The 21,883-nt window shown below is 46.9% G+C and overlaps 1 protein-coding gene across 3 annotated transcripts in view; it reads right to left on the bottom strand.

Annotated features, from left to right (window-relative positions):
* Positions 1-6,639: 6,639 nt before the first annotated feature.
* The window catches only part of homer3 (homer scaffold protein 3), a 37,774-nt gene continuing 22,530 nt past the window's right edge, over positions 6,640-21,883 (bottom strand). For 2 of the 3 annotated variants that reach the window (XM_033047010.1, XM_033047008.1), the window contains 7 exons: positions 20,399-20,530; positions 19,186-19,293; positions 12,589-12,731; positions 10,412-10,568; positions 9,209-9,319; positions 8,395-8,475; positions 6,640-7,606 (listed from right to left, as the gene is read on the bottom strand). In XM_033047010.1, coding sequence (XP_032902901.1) covers positions 7,409-7,606; positions 8,395-8,475; positions 9,209-9,319; positions 10,412-10,568; positions 12,589-12,731; positions 19,186-19,293; positions 20,399-20,530 — 930 coding nt within the window. In that variant the 3' untranslated portion in view covers positions 6,640-7,408. The remainder of the gene's footprint in view (positions 7,607-8,394; positions 8,476-9,208; positions 9,320-10,411; positions 10,569-12,588; positions 12,732-19,185; positions 19,294-20,398; positions 20,531-21,883) is intronic. The other variant, XM_033047009.1, reaches the window with a different exon arrangement.

Genomic DNA, 21,883 nt, shown 5'->3' with positions numbered 1-21,883 from the left:
CTCATGGTTTCAGATTGAAACAACCCCTCTAGTTTGCATCTTATTCTCTGGATACTTATAGTGTGTGAAGTTCTTTGCTTGTATTTCCCAAATTACCCACTGGAACTGCCTGCAGTTATACTAAAGGCTCACTGAATTATACATTGGCTTGAGTATGAATGGTTAAAAGACAAACCAAGAACTGTGGCAGGAATTCAGACGGATACAAAATGACAATGAGGTTTATTTTGCAGGATTTAAAACTACAATTGTCATGACTTTATCTCAAATCTTCCCTTGTTCCTGAAGTTGGTGAGCAACTTTACACTCTTTTTTTGACCTTGTTCCTCCTCCTCCCCCATTTGATATCAGCTGGGGCTAATCTATTGTTGATTAAATGGTAACTATATAGTTACCCAGCACACAAGCCCTACTGTAAATAGTCATTCTGTGCAGTTACTCGAAGTGGACCATGGCTTTGTACAATTAAACAATGGTTGCTCCTACCCTTAATAAACAGGGACTGTATTTACCTAAATAAACAAGGTCTTTGAATACAGTGCCTGATCCTTAACCTGAATAACACACAGAACCGAGTACAGTTCTGCAGGCCCACTCTGCCAAGTAAGACTTTCTAAAATTGACAATGTGAGTTTTGTGCATGGAATGGAAGGAACAGATGCCGGCATAGAACTAGATATGAATTTTATTCATCATTTTCAACCAAGAAATGCACATCTACAAATGTTAATTCATTGGTTTATAAGACTTGTATCGGGTTGAATTTATTATTTAACAGTCATCCAGTTTTAGTCAAAGCTAAAAATCAAGAAGTTTGAAGGTAATGCTTGAATAATAGGCTGTCTAACACATATAGAATGGACATTATGTATACATATATTGTGCACACATTGTGTGGATACTGCCAGTATATAGTATGCTGTATCTATCGATAAAAGAAACGGCATACTATGCAAACACCAGCTATATTTTGTACTTAGTGTGCATTCTGTCTGTGTACTGCATGTATACTAAATGATCTGTGTGTACTGCATACATGCTATGTATACCTGTGTACATGTGGATATATACTGCACATGTATTGTGTACCGCAGGTAGATTGGATATGTACTATGTTCACAGTGTGTATACAGACTATAAATTGCATTGTTTCATACATTTCTAATATGCTAACAAATGTAGTTTATTTTGCACTAAAATCTTGGTCCTCCTAGTGGTTGTATTATTACGATGAATTATTAATTCTAATTATTAAAAACAGAATAAATACTATGTGAATCGCTTCTATCAACAATCGTAAGAGTTTTAATACAAATTGTGAATTCAATGGTCGGCGTTCAGCTTGGATAGCAGAATCACCGACCAGCTTTGAGGGCGAGGCACACTCTCCTTGTCATTGCTCTCTTTGTAACCAATATCCAAGAGAGTTTATGACTTACCTTACGTTTGTGCAGCCTAGCATCAAATTCAAGATGATTGTAGCTTACTTCTGCCCTAACAGTGGTGCTGGGATCTAACTGTGCATGTGAATCCATCCTAGCAGACAGGATTTGGGGTCAATGACTGGACTGGGCACGATTTCAGCTGCTTTTTGGGGTTATTCATTTCTCCCCGTGTTAAGAAAGTCTTATCGATACTAGTAATCTGCGCAGGCCTCATGTTGAGTATGAAGCCTCTGAGAAATAAATGCTCAATATTCATTGCTCCAGGTTGTTACCGATTTTAAACACAATTTGGTAAAAGTGAGAAAACTAGTATTGCATTATTTGCCACGGTCACTGAAAAATAGCAGCAGAGTGAAGGGGCCATGTGCGTGGTACGATCCAGATTAGCAGTGAAAGGATCTGTTCACTTTCCAAACACTCAGCTGCGTGAAACTGCTTTGTTAAAAACGACATAGGGCAGGTTGGTGACACTCCCGTCCATTCCACACTGTCACAATGAGTTAAAATAACTCCGAGAGAGACAGCGGGATTTTCAATGATACCATAATCCAAGCCAAAGCTCCACATGGAAACGTCCGGCTGGAATCACCGGACTGCGAAGATAACCAAGGGCAAGTTGCCCTTTCTCTCTAAGCCAGGGGTCACTGGGAATCGATCGAGAGCGGGAATCTTGGCTGATTTTCCTTCTCTCTGTGCGAGGCGTCACTGGTCATCGATCTGGAACAGGAAAGCTGGCAGATTTCCTTCCTCTCTCTAAGCCAGGGGTCACTGGATATTGATCAAGAGCAGGAACTCCGGCTAGCTTCCTCTTTCTTCAACCAGGGCACACGGTGAACAGTAACAGCAACCTAAGTTATTTTATCTCTGTCTAATCTGAAGATGGGTTGGTAACTTGAAACTCCCCAAATGAAGTCAATGTTGACCTTAGTAAACATAACAAAATAAAATCTGTCCAAGTTCAGGATTAACTTTACAAGTTAAGGTTTTCCAGTCGAGTTTAACCAGGGATAATGCCAGTGTGGCTACTGGCAAGAAACGTCACTCAGCCTCAGCCATTTCTCACAGTCTGAGTAAATTCTCTCTCTTCTGGCCCAATGCATCGCATGTACCAGCTTGACTTCTGTGACTGCTACACTTTAACAGAAAAAAACTACAGCTAAAATACAAAAAACTTATGTCATGTAAACGTCTGGCTCACTTCTAACTAATTAGATCTTAACTATGGCACAAACCCAACACTGAATTAGTTTTATGTTGATTAAGACTATAAATCCACCAGCGCTATGTCCCATTAAATCACCTACAAATGGGATTGCAGAATCTTTGGGGGCTTAATCCCTACCCTTAAATGTACATCCTGCACACAGTTTAACAGCACCACCTAAACCGTGATCTCTACCCTTAGAAGGTCGAAGGCAGGAGGTACATTGAAATATCAACAACCGCAGATTCCCCTTCACCACACAGGGTGGCACAGTGGCGCGGCGGTAGAGTTGCTGCCTTATAGCGCCAGAGACCCGGGTTCGATCCTGACAACGGGGGGCAGTCTGCACAGATTCTCCCCGTGACCGCATGGATTTTCTCCGGGAGCTCAGGTTTCCTCCCACATTCTAAAGACATGCGGTTTGTAGGTTAATTGGTTTCTGTAAATTGTCCCCAGTGTGTAGGATAGAGCTAGTGTATGGGTGATCACTGGTCGGCGTGGACTCAGTGGGCCAAAGGGCCTGTTTTCACGCTGTATCTCTAAACTAAAGCACACACCGTCCTTCATTATCACTGAGTTTAAATACCCAAATTCCCCATTTACAACACCATGGTAGCACCTTCACCACATGGTCTACAGAATGGAAGAACGCAGCTCAAAAAGCAATTAGGGATGGGCAATAAAGGTCAACCCTGCGAGTTTTAGACCTCACGTGAATTAATGGTAAAATGCATCAACCGGGTGGAACATTGTAAACCTAAAGTTACTGGGATTCAAACCAACAGTTTGGTTCAGTCAGCATTGCCTGATACAGCAACACAAATCCTTGCAACAAGAGAGGATTCACGCAAAGACCATTAAAAGGCATCTCTTTACATCATCAAAGCCCAATGGATTAAGAGACAGTCAAAATGGATACCAAATTGCTAAAGGACAGAAAAGTGTGGTGATGAATAGCTATTTTTCAGATTAGAGGTCAGTGTTGTTCCCAAGAGGACGGTTTAGAATCAGAGTCATAAAGAGATACTATTGAATATTCGACCCACTAAATCCACACCGACCATCCATGATCATCGTTCTTTGTGACATGTATTCCTGACCTAATACTGAGTACTTGGGATATCTTTTCAAAGATGTGCAGATGAAGTATAGTTTAAAGCACAGTGAACAGAGAGTTCAGGAGGAGTCTAGTGAAAACAAAGATACGTGGCAGATTAGATTTAATAAGGAGAATTGTGAAATTGTGCTTTGAAAGGGTTTGTGCTTTCATGAGAAGTTAAAGGAGCAGGGGGAACATGAATGTTTATACACAATTTTGTGAAAAAGCTGGGACATTGAGAGATTTTCAATTACAAATGGAAATGTAGGGAACAAAAAAACATGACATATCATTCCCTAGACATCAGCTGGAGTTCTGGGTCCATTTGAAAGCCCCATATTTTTAGAAGGAAATCCAGTTCAAACAGAGGTGAACATTTATTGGACAGGTCCAGGGGATTGAAGACTGGTTATTTACAGAAGATAAAAAAGCACGTTATCTTAGAGAGTTAATAATGAAATAAAAATGAACCGCAGATGCTGGTTTAAACCAAAGATTGATACCAAATGCTGGAGTAACTCCGCGGGTTCAGGCAGCATCTCAGGAGAAAAAGAATGTGTGATGTTTCAGTTTGGGACACTTCTTCAGACTTTTTTCGATGGTCGTCCAAAATCATGAAAGGTTTTGAAAGAGTAACAAAACATTTCTCGTAGGAAAAGGATCAATCGGTGGAGAAAATAGATTTAATGTGATTGGCAAAGAATCTAAAGGTGTAAGAAATATTTCATTTTGCTGGTTGCAGGCATTTGGAATGCATTATCTAAGAGGGGAATGCACGCAAATTCACAATACATTTTTTAAAGGGTTACCCACTTGGCCGTCATTTGCGCGCCATTTACGCGACCTGGTAGCGTGTGGGTAGCGCGGGATGGGCGCATGGAGTGGCGTGGAGGAGTGTGGAGTTGTGCGCGGTATCGCGCAGCGCGCCAGGATTTCGTCCGGTACGAAATCTTCGCGCACCACCGGCCTGTCGCGTAGGTGGGACAGGGTGATGTTTCGGGTCGAATGGGTGACGTTTCGGGTCGAGATCCTTCTTCAGACTGAAACATCATCCATTCCTTCTCTCCAGAGATGCTGCTGGTCCCGCTGAGTTACTCCTGCATTTTGTGTCTATCTTCAATTTAAACCAGCATCTGCAGTTCCTTCCCACAGATTAATTTGGTCTGCAGCTTGCTACTTTTCATTCACCTCTTTTTTTGAATAGAGGCACTACATCTGCAGTTTTTCCAATTGCTAGCACCACTCAAGAAACTGGAAAATTTTAGAAAATCACCATAAATATCATAAACTGGGTAAATATCATAAACTGGGTATTCAAATTACGTCACGCACTCCAGACGGATGTGCGGACGCATGTGGACGCGTGCGACATTCACTACCGGCCTGTCGATTAAATGACGGCCAAGTGGGACAGGCCCTTTACAGCGCAAGAGACCGGGATTCAATCCTGACTACGGGTGCTGTCTGTACGGAGTTTCGTACCTTCTCCCTGTGACCACCTGGATTTTCTCTGGGTGCTCTGGTTTTCTCCCACACTCCAAAGACGTACAAGGTTTGTAGGATAATTGGCTTTGGTAACATTGTAAATTGTCCCTGGTGTGCAGGATAGTGCTAGTGTGTGGGGATCGCTGGCTGGCGCAGACTCGGGTGGCTTAAGGGCCTGTTTCCGTATTGTATCTCTAAACTAAAACTAAATGACATTGAAAATACAATCAATCCACCGCATCAATGTAGCTGGGTATCTGTTGAAGAGAGTGCAGCGAGGCAAGGGGTATCTGAATGTTACAAGAAGGGTATGGGGATGTTGTATGTAAGAGATTTACTGAACATAAGAGTTTATAGAGCGATATGCGGGGTACATCAGAGTGTACACAACGTATCAGAGCCATGGTGAGGAGCATGCAATATATATCAGAGTTATAGTGTAGATTTTGTTGTGTACCACAGGGTTATAATGAGTACATGCATGGGTCTTCTCCCACATCCTAAAGACATTGAGGTTTGTAGGTTCACAAAAATGCTGGAGAAACTCAGCGGGTGCAGCAGCATCTATGGAGCAAAGGAAATAGGCAACGCCTCGGGCCGAAACATTGCCTATTTCCTTCGCTCCATAGATGCTGCTGCACCCGCTGAGTTTCTCCAGCATTTTTGTGTACCTTCGATTTTCCAGCATCTGCAGTTCCTTCTTAAACACAGAGGTTTGTAGGTTAATTGGCTTCTGTAAATTGTCCCTAGTGTGTAGGATAGAACTAGTGCACGGGGTGATCATTGGTCGGTGCAGACTGGGGGGGGGGGGGGCATAGGGCCAGTTTCCACACTGTATCTCTAAACTAAACTAAACTATAAAGGGGAGAGTAACAGTGAGGGAAATGCAGTGAATGTCAATGTTATAGTGAGGCGTGTACAATCTATATGAGAGTGTTACAGAGAGGGTCTAGTGTAAATCTGTGTTACAGTGAGGAGTGGACTGTCTATTTGGGAATCTATTACAGTCGATATGAGAGTGTTTCAGTCTATATGAGAGTATTACAATGAGGGGTCTGCAGTGTATATCTATGTTACATTGAGGAATACACTATCTATGAGAGGTACAGAGAAGGGAAGAGTATACTATATATGAGAGTGTTACAGTCTATATGAGTGTTACAGTGAGAGTTTGCAGTGTATATCTGTGTTAGTGAGGAGTGTACACCGTCTATGTGAAAGCATAACAGAGAGGAAGCAGTGTAAATCAATGTAACCATGAGGGCGGTGCAGTCTGTCTAGGGTGTTAGAGTAAGGAGTGTGCAGTGTCTATCCGTGTCATGTTATGCCATTCGTAGCATGTCAAAGTGCTACAATGATGAAGATGGCATAATATCATAGTGTCATATATAAGAATACATAAAATGTCATCAAGGCATGGCATTTACCTGTAACCCCCTTCAATCCGACCCTATCATTCAATAAGATTCTGATCTTTTACCTTATCTACGATTTTCCACTTAACCTACGTCATTAAATGCCCTCGGCGTCCAAAATTCTTATCAATCTCAGCCTTCAATATTCTTAAAAGCCGAGCCTGTAATCCCTCTGGAGTTGTGGATTCCAAAGATTCACATCCGGGTGAAGACATTTATTCTCATAGCTGTTCCAAACGGCCAAATCTTCAACCTTCCTCAGAACTCGTGTGAGATCAATTCTCTTCCATCCAAATACCTGCAAACACGGGCCAATCTCCTGATGGATTAACCCCCTCCTCCCCGTGAACGGGAGGGATAGCCTCACCTCCTGAACTGTGGTGATGGGGAGGGGGTGATTCGGGGAGAGACAAGGAGCATTTCAATAGTTCTGAGGTCAGGCTGGTTAAAAGCGAGTTCAAAAATAAATTGAAGGATAACTCAGAAAGAGTCGCAGGGACTTGTGCAGGTGGGTGTTTAGGAAGTGGGATGGAACTAGTGCAGGGCTGAGAGCTAGGAGCTAATTTTCCATTAACCAGACTTGGATCAAGTGTTTGTTTACAGGTTGGTGCTGTTGGGCTTTCAGCTGGCTGAGCCCCGAGGGAAATATCTGGAACTAGGAGCGAGGGAGCGGAAGGGAGGGTGGTGGTAGTAAGGGAGCCGGGGTTAAATCAATGGGCAGAGGGCTGCGTAGCAGGGATCGAGAATCCAGCCGCACCATTCAGGACTTTTCCTCTTTCTCTGCGATTTTAGCCAGACCCTGGCGCAGATCGTTCAGTTCGTACAGCTTGACGTCGAGGATGTCGAGCAACTTGCGGGCGTCGTGCTGGACCCTCTCTCGGTCGTTCACGCAGTCCACCAGGGTCTGCTCCACATCCTGTAGCTGCTGCTCCAACTCCACGTTCCGGCCCTCCACCTCCTGAGGGGGGGAGATGGGCAATGATCAACCTGTGAGGCAGCGTGTCGAAGGGAGGGGGGGTGTTGGAGGAAGGTGCTTCCAGCTCCCTCCTGGATCCCCTTCGACCACCCATCCCCAACACTCACCCCTCCCAACCTTGCACATTCAGTACAATTCCCTGCCTTCATCCTTCCCATGTCCGTTGCTGGCCCAATGACCTAGGCTCCATGATCTCTGATCCTACCCCTCTCAATGGTCTCTTTATTATCACCTGTACCAAGGTACAGTGAAATACTTTTTTTTTTTTGCAGACAGCTCAGCAAGTCTATCACCATACTTAAGCATCACCCCTTGGTTAATACAGAATGTACAGAACAGTCCACTGAGTCTATATGCAAGATGCACCATTTTATAGTCCCAGCTCCAGCTGGTCACAAAGGCCCATTGTGTGAAGGCTGGAGCTAGTGTATGGGTGATCGCTGCTCGGCACAGACACAGTGGGCTGAAGGGCATGTTTTCATGCTGTATAAAGCCTAAAAGTAAAGTCTAAAGTCATTATCCTTGTATTGCCACATTGTGCCAGTCCCATTACCCCTGTCTCTCCCCCACCACCTCCATATTAGCCTATTGTGACTGTTTCATTACCCCTGCCTCTGTCCACCACCTCTGTATTAGCCCACTGTGACTGCCCTATTACCCTTTCCCGTCTACCTCTGTATGGCCCATTGTGCCTGCCCAGTTACCCCTGCCCCCCTTTGCTTGCCCCCGGGGGCCCCTGCCACATTGCTCTACACTGATCTGCCCCCTACCTGCAGTCGGAGCAGGGCTTCCTCTCGGTCACTTTCCAACTCATTCACATCAGATTTTTGGCTCCTCAATAACTGGATCTCCTGCAAGAAACAAAACACTTGCTGAGAGTTCAGCACAGTTCCGGCGTGACCACAGCCCAGCGGCATGAAGATCCCATGTGATTCTGCATGGGTCAGTGCTCCCTCCCACATCTCGCAGCAGACAGACTGGCAGGGTGTGGCATAGCTGGCACGGCAAGGACACAGTGGTCAATACAGGGGTACCAGGCACCAGCACATGCTCCAAGGTGTTATATAGCAGGACACGCACACACAAGGACATGCAGTCTATTGTCACATGTCAGAACATGCAGCATTCTGTCACGTACCAGAACATGCAACATACCACCACATGCAATGGGCCATCACACACACCAGGATACGCAATATCCAGTCACATCCCAGGCCACATAATGTCCTGTCAAATGGCAGGATATGTGATGCCCCACTAAATGCTAGGACACGCAATATCCCCTCACATGTGTGGACACGCAGTGCCCCATTATATGCCAGGACATGCACTATCCCACCACACATGACGAGACATGATGCCCTCTCACACGCAGGACATATGAGGCCCCTCATATGCCCGAACATGTAATGCCCTGTCAAATGCCAGGACACATGACGCTCTGTCACATGCCACGACATGCAATATCCCATCACACATAAGGACACGCGGTATCCTGTTACACGCAGGACATGCGATGCCCCGTCACACGCCACAACATGCGACAGTGTGGCTTATCGAGTTGCGGTTTGTGCCCCAAGTTACCTCCTCTTTCTCCTTTAACAACGTCTCGAGCTCCTCCACCGACTGGTTGAGGTCCGTGTTCTGCGAGACAACTGTCACGTCCTCCACACCCTGTGACTCCAGCTCAATGACCTGCAGTGCGCGGGCATAGCAACACAGGAACAAAGCAGCATCATTAGGCCACTCAGCCCCTCCAGCCTGTATCAGCACTCAACATAATCATTGCTGATCTGCCCCTGCTCTCGTGTTTCTGTCAGATTCTGATACACCTCATCGCTGCTTCCTCCCTGCCCCAGCTCCCCCCCTTACCATCCAGTCATCTACTCCATCCACTCACTGCCCCCCCCTCCCCATCTGGTGGAGCTTCTGCCTCACAGCGCCAGAGACCAAGGTTCGATCCTGACCTCAGGTGCTGTCTGTGTGGAGTTTCCACATTCTCCCTATGACCAGGTGGGTTTCCTGCGGGTGCCCCGGTTTCCTCGCACATCCCAAAGATGTGCGAGTGTGTAGGTTAATTGCCCCTTTTGTAACTTGCCTCCACTGTGTAGGAAGTGAATGAGAAAGCGGGATGACTGATTCCTGGGAAGTCAGGACTTTCATATGAAGAAAGACTGGATAGACTCGGCTTGTACTCGCTAGAATTTAGAAGATTGAGGGGGGATCTTATAGAAACTTACAAAATTCTTAAGGGGTTGGACAGGTTAGATGCAGGAAGATTGTTCCCCATGTTGGGGAAGTCCAGGACAAGGGGTCACAGTTTCAGGATAAAGGGGAAATCCTTTAGGACCGAGATGAGAAAAACATTTTTCACACAGAGAGTGGTGAATCTCTGGGACTCTCTGCCACAGAAGGTAGTTGAGGCCAGTTCATTGGCTATATTTAAGAGGGAGTTAGATGTGGCCCTTGTGGCTAAAGGGATCAGGGGGTATGGAGAGAAGGCAGGTACAGGATACTGAGTTGGATGATCAGCCATGATCATATTGAATGGCGGTGCAGGCTCGAAGGGCCGAATGGCCTACTCCTGCACCTATTGTCTATGTTTCTATGTTTCTATGACATAGAACTCGTGTGAACGGGTGATCGATGGTCGGCGTGGACTCAGTGGGCCCAAGAGTCGTTTCCCATGTTGTATCTCTAAACTAAACTAAACCTCCTCCTCTCACATCTTCTCCCCGGTTCCATCCTCACCCATGTCAGCCCTCCACTCCCCTCCTAGACACTCACCCGGTCCCGCAGTTTCTCTGCCTCTTCTTTGTACGCAGCCAACTGTTTCTTCCACTGTTCGACCGTGATGTTTGATTCATGCAGCGCCTGCACCAGCTTCCCGTTACTCTCCTGCAGAGAGAGTAACTCCAGCTCCCACTGTGGCTCGCAAATGGACCTGAGGGGAGAGCAAGTGAGAGCGGGTATTTCCAAGGCGCAGGTTGACAAATTCTTGATTAGTGCGGGTGTCAGGGGTCATTGGGAGAAGGCAGGAGAAAGGGGCTGAAGGGGAGAGATAGATTAGCCATGATTGAATGGCGGAGTAGACTTGATGGGCCGAATGGCCTAATTCTAAACAAAACCACAATTGTTGGATTTACACAATGGCCTAATTCTGCTCCTAGAACCTGTGAACATGGTGTGAAGCGTGAATTAAGAGTCAGAATGAACGATATAAATTTTGGACGATTTCACTTTTATTCTTGGACCGACCAACATGTTCCATCTACATGAGTCTCGCCTGCCTGCCTTTGCTCCATATCCCTCTAAACCGATCCTGCCACAGAAGGCTGTGGAGGCCATCAATGGATATTTTTAAGGCAGAGATTGATAGATTCTTGATTAGTACGGGTGTCAGGGGTTATGGGGAGAAGGCAGGAAAATGGGGTTGAGAGGGAAAAATAGATCAGCTGTGTTTGTATGGCGGTGTAGACTAATGGGCCGAATGGCCTAATTCTGCTCCTTGAACTTATGAACATGAGCGAGAGTGAGCAAGAGAGAGAAAGCCGATGAAAGGCAGAAGAGGAGCAAAAGAGGAAGAGATAGTGAGAGAATAAGTGAAAGTGAGATTGACTGAGACTGTATAACCAAACCGACTCACACTGGGGTATGGGTCCCACAGATCCTCACTGGGGTACTGGTCCCACCAATTCACACTGGAGTATGACTCACACTGACAGTCACTAAAGTGCGGGTCTCTCACATACACACACACTCAGACTGTCACTAGAGTTGGGGTCTAACACATGCATGCACACAAACACCGACTGTCACTGGGTTTTGGGACACACACACACTGATTGCCACTAGGGTGTGGGTCACGCATACACACTCACACACCGACTGTCACTGGGTTTTGGGACACACACTGATTGTTACTCGGGTGTGGGGGACCCACACAGCCTGTCACTGTGGTGCGAGACTCACACACGCACGACTATCACCGGGGTGTGTCGTGATTGCATCTCTAGCCCCGTCAGTCGGACACTGACCGAACCCTGGTGGTGGTCGAGTGGACAGATTTACACCCTTCTCATTGCTCACTGTACCACAACCCTGGTCGGCGTTTGCCCAACGAGTCTCTGCCCCTGACGTCTTTGGTCATGTTTTCCGTGCAGAATGTGAGGAAGTATCTGGGAACTGCTCAATGATGTAACCTGTGCCCTCACTGTGTAGGGGACTTCCTGTTGCGGCTCTTCCTTCCCCTTGGGATCAGCTGACAGGATGTGAGCTACCATGTGGTCATTGGCGTTGGGTAAAAGCATCCAGGAGCGTGGATCTCAGCTGCAGTGATATTTGGATAGAATGGATATATTTCTTTAGTCGGAGGGTGGTGAATCAATGGGATTCATTGCCACAGAAGGCTGTGGAGGCCAAGTCAATGGATATTTTTAAGGCAAAGATAGATAGATTCTTGATTAGTACGGGTGTCATGGGTTATGGGGAGAAGGCAGGAGAATTGGATGCGGAGGGAAAGATAGACCAGCCATAATTGAATGGTGGAGTAGACTGGATGGGCCGAATGGCTTAATTCTACTTTTATGTCATGACCTCATGTATCTGTGAATAACATCTCCTTGTTAAGGAATAAAAAGGGCATGAATAGTGCGGGTTAGAATTGATGGGCCGAATGGCCAAACACTGCTCCTTTCACATATGGACTTATGAACTGTGTAAGGAAGGAACTGCAGATGCTGGTTTAAACCGAAGATAGACACAAAAAGCCGGAGTAACTCAGCGGGACAGGCAGGCAGCATCTCTGGAGAGAAGGAATCCGTGACATTTCAGCTGAAGAAGGATCTCGACCCAAAAAAGTCACCCATTCCTTCTCTCCAGAGATGCTGCCTGTCTCGCTGAGTTACTCCAGCTTTTTGTGTCCATCTTTGGACTTATGAAGATATTTGTCACAGGAAACTTACCCCTGGGAGAAGAGAGCCCTGAGCCGGGCACTGTCCAGCATCATTTCTCCATCACAGCTCTCAGAGTGGTAGAGCTTCGGCACTCCACTCCCATTCGCACTGCCCAGCTGAAGTGGCGGAGAATGTAGATCAATGGACAGTTCCTGCAACAGGGGGAGCAGAGACTCAGTGAATATAACTGTCAGGGTACAGAAACGGAGGGAGAATACCTGGAACACCACCATTCCATAATTCTGGAACAAGGGAATCTCAACCCTCTGGAGAAAGAGAGTTCAGAGCACAGATGAGAGGGGGGGGGGGGGTCCTCATTAAAACCTACCGAATAGTGAAAGGCTTGGATAGAGTGAATGTGGAGAGGATGTTTCCACTAGTGGGAGAGTCGAGGAACAGAGGCCATAGCCTCAGAATTAAAGGATGTAAGGAGATGAGGGATTTATTTAGTCAGAGGGTGGTGAATCTGTGGAATTCATTGCCACGGGCGGCTGTGGAGGCCAAGTCAATGGATATTTTTAATGTCGGAGATTGAAATATTCGTGATCAGTACGGGTGTCGGGGGTTATGGGGACAAGGCAGGGGAATGGGGTTGAGAGGGAAAGATAGATCAGCCATAATTGAGTAGCCTAATACTGCTCCAAGGACTTATGAACACGGGACAGAAGCCAGACTCCACAAAATAAAGGAACATACCCCTGGGACAAAGGGGCTCCTAGCGCCTGTGATGAAAGGATTCCCAATCCCAGGGATGATCCCGATCCCAGGGAAGATGGGGCTCCTCAATGGTTTCAATAATTTATTTGTTATCACGTGTACCAATGTACACTTTAGACTTTAGAGATACAGCGTGGAACAGGCCCTTCGGCCCACCGAGTCCACGGCGACCAGCGACCCCCCCCCCTAGCACTATCCCACACACATTTGGGACAATTTACTCTTCACAGATGACAATTAACCTGCAAACCTCTAAAGCTTTGGAGTGTGGGAGGAAACCGAAGCACCCGGAGAAAACCCACATGCTCACAGGGAGAATGTACAAACTCCGTACAGAGAGAACGCAGAGTCAGGAACGAACTGCTTTCTCTGGCGCTGTGAGGCAGCAACTCTACTACAGCACCACTGTGCCACCCCGGCTTCTTTAGATACTTCCTGACCATGGAACTTGCACGTTCTCCCTGTGTCTGCTTGAGTTTTCTCCTGTTCCCTCCCATATTCCAAAGACGTGCAGGTTTGTAGGTTAATTGGCCTCTGTAAATTGTAAATTGTCCCTAGTGTGTAGGATAGTGCTAGTGTTTGGCGATTGCTGGTCGGTGTGGACTCGGTGAGCCGAAGGGCCTGTGACACTCTGTATCTCTAAAGTTAAATGTTCAAGTTGCCAGCACTCGAGGACCTGAATATAGGGAGAGGTTGAGCAGGCTAGGACTCTATTTCTAGGAGTGCAAGAGGATAAAGGGTGATCTTATAAAGGTGTACAAAATCATGACAAGAATAGATTGGGTAGACACTCAGAGTCTCTTGCCCAGAGTAGGGGAATCGAGTACCAGACGACATAGGTTTAGGTGAGGGGGGAAAGATTTAATAGGAACCGGAGTGGTAACTTTTTCACACAAAGGGTGGTGGGTGTATGGAAAGAGCTGCCGGAGGAGATAGTTGAGGCAGGTACTATCACAATGTTTAAAAACATTTGGGCAGGTACATGGATAGGACGGATTTAGAGGGATATGGGCCAAACGCAGGCAGGTGGGACTAGTATAGATGAGACATATTAGTCGATGTGGGCAAGTTGGGCTGAAGGAACTGCTTCCACACCACGTGACTCTGTGACTCTCAATGGCTCTCTTTAAAGTAATGAATGAATAAGTTTATTGGCCAAGTATTCACATACAAGGAATTTGCCTTGGTGCTCCGCCCACAAGTGACAACATGACATACAGTGACAGTTAGGAATGACGCATAAAAAATCAAACATTAATAATAAAACATTATCGATTAAACATGTGAATTAAATAAAATACCAGAGCAAAAGGAGGCTACAGATTTTTGGTTATTGAGTAGAGCTACTACTCGTGGAAAAAAAGCTCTTTTTATGTCTGGCTGTGGCAGCTTTGACAGTCCAGAGTCGCCTTCCAGAGGGAAGTGATTGAAAGAGTTTGTGGCCAGGGTGAGAGGGGTCAAAGGAAGAGAGCATTGAGTAGCAAAACAGATGTGCTAGTGTGTCAGAGCTGGAGTATTTGTGTGACGCCAGCCCCTCCCCCACGCCACTCTGCCTGGTTCAGGGTCAGCAGATAATCGGAGCTCTGCTCTCGTGTCACTATGGGCAGAGAGAGAGAGAGAGAGAGAGGGTGCGGGAACTGGAATGGTAGAGTCCCAACACTGGGTGCGAAATTGACAGTGTCCACCTTTTTTATTTTAGATGTTAGTTTAGTTTAGAGAAAAAAAAACAGGCCCTTTGGCCCACTGAGTCCGCGCTGGCCAGCGATCGTCCCGTACATTAACATTATCCTACACACTAGGGACAATTTACGATATACAGAAGTCAATTAGCCTGCAAACCCGTACGTCTTTGGAATGTGGGAGGACCAGGAGGTCATAGGGAGAACGTACAAACTCCGCATGGACAGCACCCGTAGTCAGGGTCAAACCCAGGTCTCTGGCGCTGTCAGGCAGCAACTACACCGCTACGCCACTGTGCCGCCACGTGTACGACATAGGACTAGCCTCAGAATAAAAGGACGTACTTTTATAAAGGAGATGAGGAGGAATTTCTTTAGTCAGTGTGTGGTAAATCTGTGGAATTCATTGCCATAGACTGCTGTGGAGGCCAAGTCAATGGATACTTTTAAGGCGGGGATTGACAGATTTTTGATTAGTAAGGGTGTCTGGGGTTATGGGGGGAAGACAGGAGAGTGGAGCTGAGAGGGAAAGATAGGCCAGCCATGATTGAATGACAAGTGAAGTCGATGTCCTAATTCTGCTCCTATGACATGAACTTAAGTATGTGATTAATTGAATCAAATCTCCTTGTTGAAGAATAAAAAAGGCATGGAGAGCGTGGGGTATACACAAAGTAGAGCTCTGAGACGCTGGGGATATCTTATTTCTGATGATGGGATCATGTTAAGCCAGAGTTTGGAATTTTCCCTCTGAATCGACTTGACAGACCAGAGACTGAGAGAGTGGGATCAGTGAGAGGGATCAGGCTGCAGCACCTGCTACTGTCTGTCTGTCCCCAGGGTACATTGCTGTCGACAGGGACTTGCTCTGACTCCATAAGCAAGTGTCCCTTCATGCAGAAAGAACAAATATTTATCAGTATATAATCGTGCTTCAATAGGTCATGTTCATAAGATATAAGAGCAGAATCGGGCCATTCGGCCCATCAAGTCTACTCATTATCTAAGTCATCTACTCAAGTCACAGACTGATTCCTGGGATGTCAGGACTTTCATATGAAGAAAGACTGGATAGACTCAGCTTGTACTCGCTAGAATTTAGAAGATTGAGGGGGGATCTTATAGAAACTTACAAAATTCTTAAGGGGTTGGACAGGCTAGATGCAGGAAGATTGTTCCCGATGTTGGGGAAGTCCAGGACAAGGGGTCACAGTTTCAGGATAAAGGGGAAATCCTTTAGGACGGAGATGAGAAAAATAAATTTCACACAAAGAGTGGTGAATCTCTGGAACTCTCTGCCACAGAAGGTAGTTGAGGCCAGTTCATTGGCTATATTTAAGAGGGAGTTAGATGTGGGCCTTGCGGCCAAAGGGATCAGGGGGTATGGAGAGAAGGCAGGTACAGGATACTGAGTTGGATGATCATATTGAATGGCGGTGCAGGCTCGAAGGGCCGAATGGCCTACTGCTGCACCTATTTTCTATGTTTCTATTATCTCCTTTCTAAAATTCCAGTGAGTACAGGCCCAGTGCCGTCATACGTTAACCCAATACAAATGGCCCCTGTTTGCTGGCATTGTACAGAGGGACCTTTACACAGCATCTAAACCCACATCTAGTCCCTGCCTCAAAAATGTGCGAAGGGGCAGTGTTAAGCAAACTTTGCTTTGCATTTAACTATATGGACTTCTGAACCGCCCCATAACATATGATGAGCATTTGATGGCATTCCCTGGAGTTTTAGAAAGGAGATAATGAGTAGACTTGATGGGCCGAATGGCAAGATAGTATCGAGGGATCTCTGCTCTCAACCTAACTCAGATTGCCCAATTATTGGACCTCCATTTTGTTCCAGTGAACGACACAGCACATTGCTTCTGCTCACTCTCTAAGGTAAAAGATCAGATTATTTTTGGGTCCTGTCCTACATTAGTGACTGGTGGAAGATGAATTAATCGTGGGACTGAGGATTGCTTCGACAGCTGAATCGTGTAAATAATTCTCTGACCTACTAAATCTCAGCTTCAGCTATTGTTATGCACAAAAAGCAGGAGCAGCCAATGTCCCCATTCTCTGCCATTCCCCCAATTCCAGACTATCTGTACCCCTGCAACTTCCAGCCAAACCACCTTTCTCCACTATTACCACCTGGTTACCCTTTCCCCACAGAACATAGAACGGTACAGCACAGAACCAGGCCCTTCAGCCCACAATTAGGGCGACACAGCAGTAGAGTTGCTCCCTTACAGCACCAGAGATCCGGGTTCAATCCCGACTACGGGTGCTGTCTGTACGGAGTTTGTACATTCTCCCTGTGATCACGTGTGTTTTCTCCGGGCACTCCAGTTTCCTCCCACACTCGAAAGAAGTACAAATTTGTAGGTTAATTGGCTTCTGTAAAATTGTACAATGTCCCTAGTGTGTAGGATAGTGTTAGTGTACGAGATTATCGCTAGTCGGCGTGGACTCAGTGGGCCGAAGGGCCTGTTTCCGCGCTGTATTTCTAAAATCTAAAATAAAATCTAATATCCATGTCAAACACAATGCCAGCTTGCACATGATCCATATCCCTCCATTCCCTGCAAATCCATCTGTATTTCTCAAAGTCTTTTAGATGCCTTACACCACCACCCCTGGCACCGTGTAGCAGGCATCCACTGCCTCTATGTAACAAAATTGCCCAGTGCTTCCTAAAATGTCGTCCCTCTCACCGTAAAAGCTGTGCTCTCTAATTTTCGGCGTGGCCACCCTGTAAAAAAGGTTCTGGCTGTCTACCCTATTTTTGGCTCTGTTAAGATTTACACTTATCAAATATCACCTCAACCTCTGGTGTTGCAGAGAAAACAATCCACGTTTGTCCAACCTCTCCTTATAACTAAATACTCTAATCCAGGCAACATTCTGGTAAAATGTGCAGGAAGGAACTGTAGATGCTGGTTTATACCGTAGATAGACACGAAATGCTGCAGTAACACAGCAGGTCAAGCAGCATCTCTGGAGAAAATAAATTTCGGGTTGGAGGCCTTCTTCAAACTGTGATTGCTATCTCAGTCTGAAAAAGGGTTCCACCCTGAAATATCCTTTTCTCCAGAGATGCTGCCTGACCCGCTGAGTTACCCCAGCATTTTGTGCCTAACATTCTGGTAAACCTCTTCTGCGCCCCCACGTAATCACTCCCTCTCAGCAGCTGTCCCTCTAACTCATTTACACACCAGTAGTGGATTCACACAGCAATGGTTGGATTTAAACACCAGGGGATAGATTTACACACCAGGGCTTGGTGTTACATACTGTGCTTGGATTTACACACCAGAAACTGAATTTACACACGAGGGGCTGGATTTACACACCAAGGCCTGGTGTTACATCTTGGTGGTTGGATTTACACACCTGAGCTTGAATTTACACACGAGAGGTTGGATTTACACACCAGGGGTTGGATTTACACACGAGAGGTTGGATTTACACACCAGGGGTTGGATTTACACACGAGAGGTTGAATTTACACACCAGTGGTTGGATTTACACACGAGAGGTTGAATTTACACACTAAGGGTTGGATTTACACACGAGAGGTTGGATTTACACACCAGGGGTTGGATTTACACACCTGAGCTTGAATTTACACACCAGGGGTTGGATTTACACACCAGGGGTTGGATTTACACACCATGGATAGATTTACACCCCAGTTGTTGAGTTTACACACCAGGGTTTGGGTTTACACACCAGGGTTGGATTTACACACCAGGTTTGGTTTCACATGCAGCGGGTGGATTTACACACTTTACATTTTTTTTTAAATATACCAAAAATAACTATTTAGGGATCAACTATTTACAAAAATACAAACAAACCCACCACCATAATACAAAATGAAGCAAAAACTCTTAAATATTAAATCACCATTTCCTCATCCCTATTGAGGATACATTCCACCCCTCACCCCCCGCGGTCCCGGAAATCCCCCAGGGCGCCCGTGAACAGCGCGTAGTCCCATTCTAGTACCACCCAGGCATGGACATAACCCCGGAAAACATGCAGGCAGCTGCCTCGGGCAGAGCCCTCCTCCGCCTAGCGCCGTGACTCGCAGATGGCCAGCTTGGCCAGGCCCGGATTTAGACTGACACGATAGCTGCAGATTTCTCAGCTGTCGTTCTGTTATTCCACGTGCAGGATGAAGCTGCCACGCACTGACTTGACCCTGTTACCTGTGGGGCTGCAATCTCCAGAGCTGGGTTGGTCAGTTCGGTTTTATCCTGGGATTTCTCTCTTGCCAAGCGGGCTGCTTCCTTCACCTCTTGAAACCTCTCTGCAAACTTCAACAAGGCACAAAGATCAGAGCTCACAATCAGACATCAGAACCATTCATTTAGTTTAGTTTAGAGATACAGTGCGGAAACAGGTCACCGGGTCCACGCCGACCAGCGATCCCCGCACCCTAACTCTATCGTACACGCTGGGGATTATTTACAATCTTTACAATAGCCAACTAACTTACAAACCTGTACGTCTTTGGAGTGTGGAGGGAAACCAGGGCACCCAGAGAAAACCCACGTGGTCACGGGGAGAACGTTCAAACTCCGTACTGACAATCACCCGTAGTCAGGATTGAACCTGGACTTCTGCCGCTGTTAGGCAGCGACTCTACCGCTGCACCACCGTGCCGTTGTAGACACCCCTTTCATCCCATCGCAGCCCCTTCCTCACCTCCCCTCCCCTCCCCTCCCCTCCCCACCACACTCCTGCTCCTCACCTTCCTTTTCTCACCATTCTCACCACCCACCCCTTATCCCCTCCTAACCCGACAACTTACCAAATCCACCTTCCCCCAGCCTCCACTCTCCCTATTATTCCCTTCAGTCTCCAGTCCTGTCACCTCTCTCTTTTAGATTAATTTAGTTTATTGTCATGTGTGCTGAGGTTCAATGAAATGTTTTTGTTGTTGCGGAAAGACTATCCAAGATTACAATCAAGCCACCCACAGTGTGCAGGATAAAGGAAATAACGTTTAGTGCAAGATAAGGTCCAGTCAAGTCCGATTAAAGATAGTCCGAGGGTCTCCAATGAGGGAGATGGGAGGTCAGGACCACTCTCTAGTTGGTGATAGGATGGTTCAGTTGCCTGATAACAGCTGGGAAGAAACTGTCCCTGAATCTGGAGGTGTGCGTTTTCAAACTTCTGTACCTCTTGCCTGATGGGGAAAGAAGGCGGAGTGACCAGGGTGAGACTCATCCTTGATTATGCTGCCGGCCTTGCCGAGGCAGCATGAGGTGTAGATGGAGTCAATGGGAGGGAGGTTGCAATGCCTGGGATGTCTGGTTAACATTGATTCTCTGCAGGATGTCAACTCCAGTTCTGGCTCCCAGTCCCCCCCCCCCCCCCCCCAGTGTCTGCACCACCCTGGGATAACCGGGCAGATACCTGTGCAAGCTGCAGCTCGGAGTTGAAGCCCAGACCGTAGACCGTGTTGGCTCGACTGTCAGCCCACTGCCCAAATTTCTGCGAGGTTTTGGTGAACGTCATGTTGGGTGTGATGGTGCTGTTGATAATCGCCTGAAAACAAAACCACTCATTGTCTTCATGCTGACAAATCCATGGCAGCAAACTCTGCTCAATAAACGAAGCCAAGTGGCCGCTGTGTTTAGTTTAGTTTATAGTTTCATTGAGTTTAACGTTAACACGTGGAAACAGGCCCTTCGACCCACCGAGTCCATGCCAACCAACGATCACCGTTCACTCGTTCTATCCTACACACTTGGGTCAATTTACAGATTAAGCCGGAGTATCCAGAGAAAACCCATGCGGTGACAGGTTGAACATGCAAACTGTGCACAGACAGCAACCCATAGTCAGGATCGAACCCGGGTCTCTGGCGCTGTGAGGATGCAGCTCTAACGCCGTGCCTCTGTGAAGCCCACTGTGTCTGAACGCAATGAACACATTACGTGCATGCATTCTGGCTGCATTGTACATGCAGTCTCATTGCAGCATGTTCAGTCCAATTGCAACACCCGTGCAGTCCAAGTGCATTCAGGTTTATAATTGTCACTTGTATTGAGGTACAGTGAAAAGCTTTGCTTTGCATGCTATCCAATCCAGATCAGAGAACACCACACATAAATACAATCAAGTCATGGGCAGCACAGAGGCGCAGCGGTGGAGTTGCTGCCTTAAGGGCCTGTCCCACGAGCATGCGACAAGCGCGACCTAACGTGGTCGCTTGAGCCATACGGCCTCACCGGTCCGGTCCCATTTCGATCGCCGGAGCCGTATGGAGTTGTGCGGAGCTGGTCCCGACATCGCGCGGGGCTCCGAAAAACTGACCGGGTTCAAAAATTCCGCGCGGCAACGGCCTGTCGGCCCGCAGCCGCATTGAGGCCGTACGCAGCGCCTCGACGGGCGTACGCACTATCTCGACGCCGTACACCGCGTCTTGACGGCGTAAGCCTAGAGCGAACTTCCCGCGGACTTCGTCGAACTTCACGTCAACTCGTACGGGATCACTCGACCTCCGCGCGGCCCCCGCTTCCGGTTTGGTCACGTTTGCCGCATGCAGTCGCATGCTCATGGGACAGGCCCTTTACAGCGGCAGACACCCGGTACAATCCTGACTAGGGATGCTGTATGTACGGAGTTTGTACGCTCTCTGTGTGGCCGTGCGGATTTCTCCCGGGTGCTCTCCGGTTTCCGCCCACATTCCAAAGACGTGCAGGTTTGTAGGTTAATTGGCTTTGGTAAAAAATTATTAATTGTCCCTAGTGTGTGTAGGATAGTTTTATTGTACAGGGATCACTGATTGGTGCGGACTTGGTGGGTTGAAGGGCCTGTGTCTGTGCTATATCTCTAAACTAGACAAGTCAAACTTGAGTACAATTGTAACAATATGAAACCTAGCTTGCATTGTGT

Source organism: Amblyraja radiata, chromosome 29 (genome assembly GCF_010909765.2).
Source record: "Amblyraja radiata isolate CabotCenter1 chromosome 29, sAmbRad1.1.pri, whole genome shotgun sequence".
NCBI lineage: Eukaryota > Metazoa > Chordata > Chondrichthyes > Rajiformes > Rajidae > Amblyraja > Amblyraja radiata.
The sequence above is the reverse complement of the archived record's forward strand: the minus strand, read 5'-3'. Positions and strand labels throughout refer to the sequence as shown.